General features: G+C 38.3%; 1 protein-coding gene across 13 annotated transcripts in view; it reads right to left on the reverse strand.

The window, feature by feature from the left end:
• The window catches only part of si:ch211-285f17.1 (sickle tail protein homolog), a 197,614-nt gene that overhangs the window by 59,598 nt on the left and 125,781 nt on the right, over window positions 1-12,235 (reverse strand). For 10 of the 13 annotated variants that reach the window (XM_047349215.1, XM_047349213.1, XM_047349214.1 and 7 more), the window contains one exon: window positions 3,434-3,514. The exons of 2 other annotated variants lie outside the window; for them this stretch is intronic. In XM_047349215.1, coding sequence (XP_047205171.1) covers window positions 3,434-3,514 — 81 coding nt within the window. Of the gene's footprint in view, window positions 1-3,433; window positions 3,515-10,781; window positions 10,914-12,235 lie in introns of those variants that run through there. One more of the 13 variants, XM_047349221.1, reaches the window with a different exon arrangement.

Genomic DNA, 12,235 nt, shown 5'->3' on the forward strand with positions numbered 1-12,235 from the left:
GCTGGATTGTGCTTTAAGTTAAAACTTTTTCTACTTTTTCTAAAATCCGCCAAAAAAACATTACCGTATTTTCCGCACTATAAGGCGCACCGGATTATAAGGCGCACCTTCAATGAATGGCCCATTTTAGAACTTTTTTCATATACAGGTCCTTCTCAAAATATTAGCATATTGTGGTAAAGTTCATTATTTTCCATAATGTAATGATGAAAATTTAACATTCATATATTTTAGATTCATTGCACACTAACTGAAATATTTCAGGTCTTTTATTGTCTTAATACGGATGATTTTGGCATACAGCTCATGAAAACCCAAAATTCCTATCTCACAAAATTAGCATATCATTAAAAGGGTCTCTAACCCTGACCTGGGCTACAGAGAAGCCGCACTGGACTGTTGCTCAGTGGTCCAAAGTACTTTTTTCAGATGAAAGCAAATTCTGCATGTCATTCGGAAATCAAGGTGCCAGAGTCTGGAGGAAGACTGGGGAGAAGGAAATGCCAAAATGCCAGAAGTCCAGTGTCAAGTACCCACAGTCAGTGATGGTCTGGGGTGCCGTGTCAGCTGCTGGTGTTGGTCCACTGTGTTTTATCAAGGGTAGGGTCAATGCAGCTAGCTATCAGGAGATTTTGGAGCACTTCATGCTTCCATCTGCTGAAAAGCTTTATGGAGATGAAGATTTCATTTTTCAGCACGACCTGGCACCTGCTCACAGTGCCAAAACCACTGGTAAATGGTTTACTGACCATGGTATCACTGTGCTCAATTGGCCTGCCAACTCTCCTGACCTGAACCCCATAGAGAATCTGTGGGATATTGCGAAGAGAACGTTGAGAGACTCAAGACCCAACACTCTGGATGAGCTAAAGGCCGCTATCGAAGCATCCTGGGCCTCCATAAGACCTCAGCAGTGCCACAGGCTGATTGCCTCCATGCCACGCCGCATTGAAGCAGTCATTTCTGCAAAACGATTCCCGACCAAGTATTGAGTGCATAACTGTACATGATTATTTGAAGGTTGACGTTTTTTGTATTAAAAACACTTTTCTTTTATTGGTTGGATGAAATATGCTAATTTTGTGAGATAGGAATTTTGGGTTTTCATGAACTGTATGCCACAATCATCCGTATTAAGACAATAAAAGACCTGAAATATTTCAGTTAGTGTGCAATGAATCTAAAATATATGAATGTTAAATTTTCATCATGACATTATGTAAAATAATGAACTTTATCACAATATGCTAATATTTTGAGAAGGACCTGTATAGGGCGCACCGTATTATAAGGCGCATAGAATAGAAGCTACTGCAGTCAAACGTTTGACTGGGGTTGTGTTATGCATCCACTAGATGGAGCTGTGCTAAAGAGAATGTCAACAAAACAGTCAGATATGTCAGTCAGTCAAACTTTATTAATACACTACAAACCAGCGTTCTGATAACTCCATTCACTCTCATGGTAAGGTCTCTTCTACATAGAATTCTATTGAATAGAGCCAACCGCACGTTAGGAATGCATTGGAGTCTATGAAGTTGAAGTTGAAATCAAACGTTAGTTAAAATGTGAAAGGGAACTTTTCCCTGATTCAGTAAACACGTAAAAGAAACAGTTCGATGCACTAAATCAAACGTTAGTACATTCACAATATAGTAGCGTTAACTGTTGAATTCTTTCGCTGCTGCTTTATTCCCATGTTCGACTGCGTAGCTGACAGCCTTGAGTCTGAACTCAGCATCGTAAGTGTGTCTCTTGAAAGGTTCAATTTTGGGGTCGTTGTACACACACAAGTGGTGTTGGACTAGGAGTAAGCACAGTACAGGTGTTTACTGCTATTACTTCGGCGACACCCCTGACTACGGTAGCCGTAATGCTGCAAGCGGTGCGGCTTTGTAATTTACCAGTCGTACTGAAACATTTGACAGAGCGCCGTGTACAACCAGTATGGATCAACCAATTAACCAATTGATCCATATATAAGGCGCTCCAGATTACAAGGCGCACTGTCATTTTTTGAGAAAATTAATGGTTTTTAAGTGCACCTTATAGAGCGGAAAATACGGTATGCTCACACACTGCAATATTTTTAGCTGTGATTTTTTTAAATGATCAAGAGAAAGTATTGCTTAATTGTTGAGTGTAACGGAAACGATACATAGTTTTTGAAATTCTTTGCAAAAAAAAAAACTTTCAAAGTGTGGCTTTTTAATTCCTACAGAGAGACCAGCTGTGTGTGATTTAATCTCAGTATAAAAGTTCAGTGAAGGCCTCAGAGGTTTGTTGGAGAGCGATAGTGTACAGACATTATTAGGAAGACCAAGGAACAATATCTCAAGCTTTTAACTTCTCGCTGGGAACTGCATAAACCATCGTGCGGAAATAGAAATAGTATAGTACAACTGCAAGACTACCAAGACATGACTGGCAAGCCAGTCAGGAAGAGCATTAATCAGAGAAAAAGGAGCTGCAGAGATCCACTGGTCAGTTGGGAGACCTGCTCAGTTGGGAGTTGTTGACACATAAATATAATTTGTGGTATTCATAAAAACGTAACAAAAAGAATTGTTGGAAGAAAGCCAACAGGCCAAGGTCTCATTTGCTGTTTGCAACAAGCCATGTAGAGAACACAGCAAAAATGTGAATGTCGGTGCTCTGGTCAAATAAGATCAACACTAAACTTTTTGACCTATGTGCAAAAGCTCATGTGTGGTAGAAAACTAACATGGTGGTGGCAGAATCATGCTGTGGGGAAGCTTATCTTCAGTAGGGGTAGACAAGCTGGTCAGAGTTGATGGGACAATGGAATGGGGGAGGGGTTGGAAACATGCGCACTTTTATTTGTAAAACGTTTTTTTTTTAAAGAACTTTTTCAGCACTAGAGACCTTTATTTTTGATAGTAGGCAGACAGGAAAGAGGGGCAAAGGGAGGGGGAGACATTTGGCAAAGGACACCGGGTCCGGGACTCGAACCCGGGACGGCTGCTTTGAGGACTATAGCCTCTATATGTGGTCGTGCCCTAACCCCTACACCACCAGCGCCGCACCCTTAAAAACATTTTTGAAACCATCATATCGTTTTTCTTCCACTTCTCCATTATGCACCACCTTGTGTTATCTAACACACTACATGCACATGCTGCAGAACTTTCTAAGTCATTCACTGATAGTGAAATTAAAAAATCTAAAATATTTTTATTTTTTGTTTTTACAGTTGATATTTTGGAAGCTTTCATTGGCAGGACTGGTTCAGCCTGACAGCCAAAGCAAGCTGGCAGACGCTGACAGAGCAAACGCTGAGGGACTCCAGAGCACAAAGGTTGGGAACACGGTCACACAACAGATGCTAGTAAGGGTGACAACATAGCCACACACACACACACAGTGACACACAGACCCAGCATGATGCAGATAAGATAAAAGGCCAACTAACTTTGTGGGGTGATTGGATTTTCATCAAATACATCTGAATGTCAAGCTCAGAGTGAAGAGAGGAAAGCATGGCCTGTAAAGACTGATGGAGGGAAAGAAGAGAGAGAAAAGGAGGAAAAACAAAAAGAAAATGGCTAAAAAAAATGCCAGTAGGAGCTCGAAATGGAAAAGCAGGAGACATGATAACAAACCAAAGTCTACACTGAACCATCAATAGAAATACTTTGCATAAATCAGGGATTAAAATGATGCTCCGTGTAACGACATTAAAGTGTGCTCATGCGTTGGTAATGTACTATTATGGTGACCTTTTAAAAGAATGAGGTCACATGAAGTTAACCTGTAACCTGAAACCAGACAACTGTTGGGAATTTAATCTGAGCACTGAATGATTTATAAGCTTATTCAGTGATGGTGGGTCCAAACAGGCCTCCCACACCGCTGCTCTAGCTTCTCGTTTGCTCCACTGGCTGAACTGTACTGGAGTTCCCCATCAACTTTAGGTACTAATTATATCAGCAGGGTCTGTCTGTGTGAAACTCCTAAAGTGTAAAAGAAAAAAAACAAACTGAAATTCTTCAAGAAGTTTAAAACTAACTTTTGTTTGCAATTTTCACATTGAAATGTCCTTGTGAATTTGCGACTTTAATCTCTGATGATCTTTTGCCTTGTTTCTTCTTGCAAAATGATTGCGAAAAAAAAAACGTTTTTTTTTTTTCCCAGTTAATTTAAGACTATGACGTTTCAACTTTTTACCATTCAGGGTTTTAACTTGGTAATATCAGGGAAAATCCCAATCTTATCCTTCTAAATAGTGTTCCTTTACTAATGGAAAATTTGACTTTTTTATTGCAAATGTAAGATTCCCCAGCAAACAGAATATAACAGATTTTGCTCATACATTGTTAAGCTAGTTACTAGTTTTTAAAATGTTTGAGAATGGCTCTATTTTGCCATCATGTGTTCACTTTGCCTTGTAACTTGCCCTGCTTTTCTTTTGTCATTACTAATGCCAAATTAAAATATTTATGGGTAAAATTCCTTGTTGCTTGAACAGCTTCTTTGACACCTCCAGCAAAATGCATTAAGCGGAAGGGGGAGGCCTGTATGTGGTATATTTTTTTAGTTTTTAGATGTTTAGATTCTTTAGATATTTAGGTTTTGAATTTATAAAATAAAAATACTAAATTATTCTTTAAATTCTATTATTCTAACTCACCTTGAAAAAAATGGTGCAAGCAGAAAGATGTTCTGTCCCATTTTCTAAGCTACAACAACCAGTGATTCTAGGTTGGACTGAAAGTTAAACAAACGTTTAAGTACTGTATGCTTGTGAACACAGAAAGGATTGTTTTTGCATTAACACCCATCATGTTTGGCCTTAAAATGATTCACAAAATCAAAGCAAGTGGACCAGAGTTTAATCAGATAAAACATGAACATTCATAGACTCGGCTATTACAGTATTATCTATAAATAAGTAAGGTTAATTCAGACATAAGATTTAAAAAGTATTTTTATAAATATGTTTTTCTCCAGACAAATAGACTTGGAAATAGAATTGGAAAATTATTGAAAAGTTAATTAATTTATCTCAACACATTAATTTTACACAGACTGATGTTTCCAAGCCTTTATTTCTATTAATTATGATAATTTTCCACTTATAGCTATTGAAACCATGACATTTAAGATTAGAATATTACATCAGACCAGTAAAAAAAACTTTTTATAGAGAAATGTACACTTAGGGAACACTGTTTAATACCTGCTTAAAGGTTTTTATTTTTAAAAGGTACTTTCAATCTGACAAACAAGCCTTTATCCAAACACATATTCTAATTTATTGAATATAACTGTAATGGTGCTGCTTTATATTTTTCTAGCTCAAAATCTAAAATAGTTTGACTGACCACAGTTGGACTGCATTATTCTACACTAAAAGGGGATTTTTCAAGTTCATGAAAACTTCATAAAAGGAGAATTTCCATACTCTTGAGGCAATACGACCACCTTTAAATTAGACTAACTTAAACTGGAGTTAAAACTGGAATGTAATGCTCTACATTGATTAAAGATTAGGGTTGAAACTAGCACTCTCCGCTGGCCAAATATGGCTAAACTTATGAAGTTGTCTGAACAAGCCACAAATTGAACAGCAGAGAATCACTGAAATTCCACAGATGACCTGAGGGGGGCAGCCATGCCCTGAGCTGCGACAATGTTTGCTAATATAAAACAGAATGAAAAAATAAATAGAATTAATACGGTGCTAATGTAGATATGTGGTATATTGTTAGACTGCCATTACATTGCAGTTCCTTTTACAGAATTTATAGATGACTGAGGTTTTGAAACATTAAATGTAAGTATTATTATTTAAGTCATGTAATGTGAGTAGTATTATTTATGTAACCATAACAAATATTATCAAAAAGCTTGCATGAACCAAATGTAAAATTGAATGGCTGGTAAACATTTTCTATCACCAGCCACTGTTGCTGTTTTCTATTTTCCAATCATGTTGCAGATCCTTTGAAACACAGTTTTTAATTTCTAAAACCTTTAATCTAGTTGTAAAAACCAACAAAAAAGTGGATTTTATTTTTAAATAATGCAAAAGTCTCATTTACATAAACTTAATATTGTCTAGTCTTGTGAGCTGGCTGAATTGGTGGTTGCTGCATTAAAGGCACTCTGGTTGAGCCCCCCCATTAAAATGGGGGCTCAACCAAGATTGTCGTCCAAGATTCTAGGGCAAGATAAATGCAGTGGAGGTCTGCACTAAGAGCGTTATCTTGTCCACCTAATCTCAGCATCTAGCAGGTGGCTCCAACTCCCCATTGACAGAATAAAAGCAATAGAACACTTATGTAGTTACACTTTTTTTATTTGGTTCTGGTGCACCCCCTTCCAATACCACCCTGGGTAACTGTCCATCTGGCCCATATCAAAAACCACCACTGGCTGGATGTAACCATACTACAAAAATAAAACAAAAATGGCTAATGCTATTTTACTGACAGTTGCCATTAAATAAACAAAATATGTCAGTTACAATCAGCAACATGAATGCACCCAGTAATATTGTCTACACCACAAACAAATGTTTACTGCCTGTTCTCTGATCAAGTTGAAAAAGACAGAGCACATGTAAAAATGGGAAAAATTGTAATTGAGACCTTCAATCTTTCTGTGGAAGGGGGTAATTAAGTTAAATTACTCTAAATGAGTTCAGACTCCACAAATCAGGCATTCTTTAAAAGGTTAAAAGGAATCATGCCAGTAGAATGGGCTACATCAAGATTCTCAACATCAGTTGGTCTGCAGAGAAACTTTGTGTTGGGCAAGGTTGGACGTTTCAGTGTGACCGTAAACAAAAACACACAGGTAAACTGGTGAAGAAATGGTTAGCATACAAATATTTACATTTTGAAGTGGCTTAGCCAGACTCCTGACTTGAATCTGATAAAGAATCAGTGGAGAGAGCCAAAGATTAGGGTGATGGCAAGAAGGCCTTCCAACCTCAAAGTCTTGGAGCTCATCCCAATGGATAAACAATAATAATACTTGCTGACGAGCAAAAAGCTGTAATAGTCAGTAAAGGCTTTTCCATTAGAAGGGCATGAGAATATTTTTGGACATTGCCTTATTATGCTTTGGGAGATGTCTGTCTCATTTCCTATCAGAAAATAACTTTTTGATTGAATGAAAATCACACTATGTCTAAATCTGCCTGGGGTACGAAACATTTGCAGGAACATTGACTTGAAAGCAGCTTTAGCTTCAGCTCCTGTCCCAGCGACCACTTCTTGGTACAGATGTAAAAGCCGCAGGCCAACCGATGCTCTGAGAGGACCTGCTTCAACCCGCTCGCACCTACCGTACATTCCACACAATTTATTTCCCACACTTCAGTTAAAACTGTTCAGCCTGTGAGTCCCTCTTTACACCGCATTGGCTTTGACAGCTATGATGAATGTGAAACTGTGACATCGCGATAACTTCTTCACTGAAATATGCAAAGGTACGAAGTCATGAAACAAGACTTCTGAGAGGCAACATGTCTGGAAAATAAAACCTGAGCATGTCAAAGAAATCAGAAAAAGGTTCATTGTGCGGTGAGCTGCAGCCAGATCCAGTAGGCTGTTATAAAAGACCCATGTTAAATAGCCGCTGTGATTAGAGAATGTTAGAGCAGGTCTAGAAAAAACTCTGCCTAATCAGAAGTCTCAGTTGTGTGGCTGTAGTTGCAGCAAACCTTTTCCTTGGGTCATGAAGCCTTTACTCCCAGATTTGCCTGAATCCCATACTTGCAGGAGCTTTATTTGACATGGATGTCAAGTCTAATGCAGTGTGGGTAATCAGTGATCAGGCAAACAGCCATGGTTGTGGAAAAAAAAAGAGAAGGCTGGAAGTAGTTCATTTGTGCTATGTCTCGTTGTGTGCTTGAGCACTTGGGAGAGAGTAAAAGAAGAATATATAGAGCGACTGGGTGCGTGCATGAGTGAGTATGGCCATTGTTCCAGAAAATCTGACCTGAACCCGGGACGTCCTGCAAATATTTATGCAACAGTCTGCTGTCATCACGAAGAAAGCTCAGGTCTGTGTGTTGGGGTTATGTTCAAACAAAGCAAGAGCTGCCATTTCCAGAATTTCCTCTCATCTATAAAAGCAACTTATCACCCGTCCTGAGTCCTTAAAGAGCTCTTTAAAAGCGAAAGGCAATGTTTTATGGTTTCTTAAAGCAATATGGATGAAGTCATGCCAGCGTAGTCTTGGCTCCTGACAGACAGGCCGCCACGTGAAGCAGAGCTGGAACGATTAAACTAAATTACGATTGTTAAGAATAATGGCGGGTCCCACCAGGAGCCGACTGTGTCACTTATGGAGGTTTGAGTATAGACGTGGTCTCAAAGACTGCCGTTATGCTGTTATCAACTGATTGGTGCCTATGTTCTTATATATCTATATAGGTGGAGTTATAATGAGTTTCTCATAAAGCAAGCCGCTTTCTTATTGTAAGAAGTGAACATTTGTCTGATATTTTGCACTGTACCTTTTTCACCTGTTGTCTGCTAAATTTCCGTATGAAATGCAACAATCTAGGTTTTCATATTTTTGCACATTCAACAAACTGAAATGCATTTTATAAAGATTTATGTGGTAGATTAATAAAATGTTGTACATCATTGTAAAATGGATGGAAAATTGTAAATACTTTTTAAAGAGTTGTACAAATAGTCTTTTGGGTTCTGTCCCAGCTTTGTACATCTGATATCTGACATTTTTGCCCTTTTCATTTTTGAAGAACAGTCTTCAATGCCAACCAGGTTACCTGTCTACTGTATGTTGAAGTAAAGCATAACCATAGCATGATGCTGCCTCCATTTTTCGCCATGGGGATGGTGTGTTTAGGGTGATAAGCACATTTTTCTGCAGCAGAAAGCGTTTTGCATGAAGACCAAAAAGTTGATTAATTTGCTCTTCTGACCAGAGTGCTTACTTTTTTCTATGGCCCCTACATGGCTTGTGGCACACTGCAAAAAGTAACTTCTTATAGATTTCTCCTTGCCACTCTTCCATGAAGACCAGATTTGTGGTACTTCACCACTAGTTGTCCTGCCAATAGATTCTCCCACTGGAGCTGTGGATCTCTGCCGTTCCTCCATAGTTACAATGGATCTCCGGGCTGCTTTGAAGATAAATGCTCTCCTTTTCTGGCCTCTCTATTTGGAATGAGTCTCATGTCTTGGTAGGTTTTCAGTCATTTGCGACTCTTTGCATGTTCGGATGATGAATTAAATAGTGCTCCAGGGATGATTAAAACTTGGAATATTGTTTCATACCTTAACTAATGTTCTCAGAAAAACCTCTGAGGACTTTCACAGAACTGCTGTATTTATACTGAGATAAAATTACAAACGTAGTAATTTATCTAAGGGTACCATAGTAAAGGGGGTCAATATAATTTCATGCTGCAAATTTCAGGTTTTTATTTGCAAAACTTTTTGGAAACAATGTATAATATTTCTTCCACTTCACAATTGTAGTGTTTGTGCTGGCCTATCATTTCTTCAGAGATTAAAGATTGTGTTTATAACTTGACAAAAAAGAAAATGTTTAAGAGGTGTAATTACTTTTGCAAGTCATGCTAAGTTATCCAAAGATACCAAGGAAAGGTCGCCTGTGGAAGTGTTTATCTGAATACAATAGTTTGTATTCACAAAACATCTATGTGTACAACCAGAGCAAACACACACAAGGTAACCTGAGAAACAGGTTTTATTCACTCATTCTATATGGTGAAAAGAATGGCTACAGAGGATGCAGATGGAGGTTGTTATGGCTTTAAAAATGCAAACACCAATGTTGGGAGCACGACTTTTTCATTTAAGATGCTAATTTGGCTGAAGCTCTGGGGAGCGGACCTACAGCTTACGGTAATTACCAAGCAGTGAGCTCAACAGCAAACTCATAAACAGAAGACGGCGGCTTTAGGGATGCTGTAACTTTACTTTTTCTCATTCCAACACATTATTTCACTGAAGGAGCCTAGGCTGGAAAAATTCATGTGATAAGAGAAAAAGTTCAAGCTGATATGCCCAAGGCTCCGCTAGATAATTGTGTTTATGTATACAGCAGAGACAATGTTTAGCAGAGCGGGAGTTAATTTAAAATCAAACGCATGAGTATACAGAAGCGCTACACAACTGGTCAGTACACTCTGGGCTGATGATCAGCCTTTGTTTTCTATAGTCTAAAAGACATATCAAAATCCCCCAGTCATCCATTCCCATTCACTGGAAACACCACCCTCTCCCCGCTCCCTCCTCTGATGCATTCCTCCTCTAATCCTTTCGTCACAATCCTCGCATGACCTTTCACAGATGGGCTTGTTTGTTAATTGGGGTGTTAATTCAGATGACTTTAAAGTAACAACAATCAAAGCTTACAATAGAAAGGAAGCACAGTGCCAGAAAACCCAGTAAATATGAGTCCAGCAGAATATGCAAAACAATAAAAACAATTCCTATGCATTAATTAATTATCAGATTGGCATATAAGATAAAGAAAAAACAAGCTCATGCAAATAAGGGCCATAGCTACAACACAGGACATTTCATTAGCTATAAACTTCACAGAAAGGAGGCTTGGGGAATATCACTTAGACACTTTGTAAAAGAAAACTGTTTTAAAGTTGACTTTCTTTAAGCATCGAGTGCATTGCAGAGCAGTTCTGCATTTTTTTTACGTGTACTTATTAATAAATATTCAAGATAACATTTAATTTTCAATAATATATGAAGCACCAAACCTGTTTAGAGAGCTAAAAATGCGCTATTTACCATTTTTGCCAAGTTTCAACAGCTCACCACTGAGTTCCATGTGAGACTAGAGACTCCCCGCTCTGAGAGAAACAGTCTCTTCCTCCCTCGTTATCGTCGCAAAACTAGCTCTGCACAACTGGCCCCTGTCCTGATCCCTTTCCTCCCTGCTTCACTCCACAGCGGATGCAGACACCGCCCCATCACCACTACAACCATCTACCACATCCCAAACAATCCAGCTGCACAATACAAGCAAACACAAAATCCGCAGCAGGAAGACAGCAAGGGAAAAGCCATTGTTTTTAATTGTACCTTTTAAATTCCACCATGATTATCCAGCAAAGATTGCAGAGTGGCCAGGACTGTTTAAATATTTCTTACTTTCAGAATTATCTACCAGCTTTAGAGGTGGGAATCTGGACACCTGCAGCAACCATAAACTTCATAAATAAGAAATGCTGAAATAGATACTTGTATTTAATAAAAAAATCTGTTTCAACACAAATACCCATGTCTGGTCTCAACTCATCGGCTTATTGGCTATGGCTAAAATGACAGACAGAAGACCTTTGTACCTTTAAGGAGATAAGATCCTACTCTACTCTCAGGAGAGTTATTAAGCATAATCAGCAATGTTTTGAGTTCACTTTGAATTCAGATGCCAACATTTATCAAAAAGAAAAACATAAAAAAGACTAAAACGTTTTAGAAGGTCTTTGTAGAGCCCTAAAATTAGAGATGTGCAGTAAAATGCGCTAGTGACCAGAATCAGACAATTTTCAGCTTGATTGGCCAGTTGTAGACTTGAAAACACAATCTTTTTAAGTTCGTAAACACAACATACATAAGCAAACTCCTTTTTCAATGACATGTTGAGAGATGTCTGTGGTTTACGCAGGCTGCTAATTAAAGCAAGACTTCAGCCAATAGCAGGACGACTGAGGATATTACAGCAGTTGCTTTGTTTTATCCTTATGAGCTTTCAACCTTGGTCTGCCATCAACTATGCTGAATCTGAATACATAGCAGCGTTTTGGAAAATCTTGAAAAGATTGCTGTTTGCAGTAACTAATGCTAATCGTGCTGATATATGATGCTAAAGCTCAAAAAATCATTTTGTCTTCGTTTAAGAAGAACCGTAAAACCGAGATTTAGACAAATAGGTAATGACCGATCATGAAAGAAAGAAAACAAATACATTTAATGCTGCTAATTATAGTAAAATATATCAAAAGAAATCAAAATCAGCTAAAATCAGTGTGGGAGGTAGGAAATCAAATATCTGCCTCAAAGTCCCGATTGAAAAAACAAGAATACACTTTGCTGCATGGTAAAAAGATCTAAGTTCAGAAAGACGAAATGACACTAAATCAGATGCCAAGCAAAGTCAAAGTGATTGCATGACTATGCCTGCCATGAGCTGCAATCGGGAAACTCTGGAGACAGCTGAGCCATGTCACTGGTGCCAGGAA

Source organism: Girardinichthys multiradiatus, chromosome 21 (genome assembly GCF_021462225.1).
Source record: "Girardinichthys multiradiatus isolate DD_20200921_A chromosome 21, DD_fGirMul_XY1, whole genome shotgun sequence".
NCBI classification, from domain to species: domain Eukaryota; kingdom Metazoa; phylum Chordata; class Actinopteri; order Cyprinodontiformes; family Goodeidae; genus Girardinichthys; species Girardinichthys multiradiatus.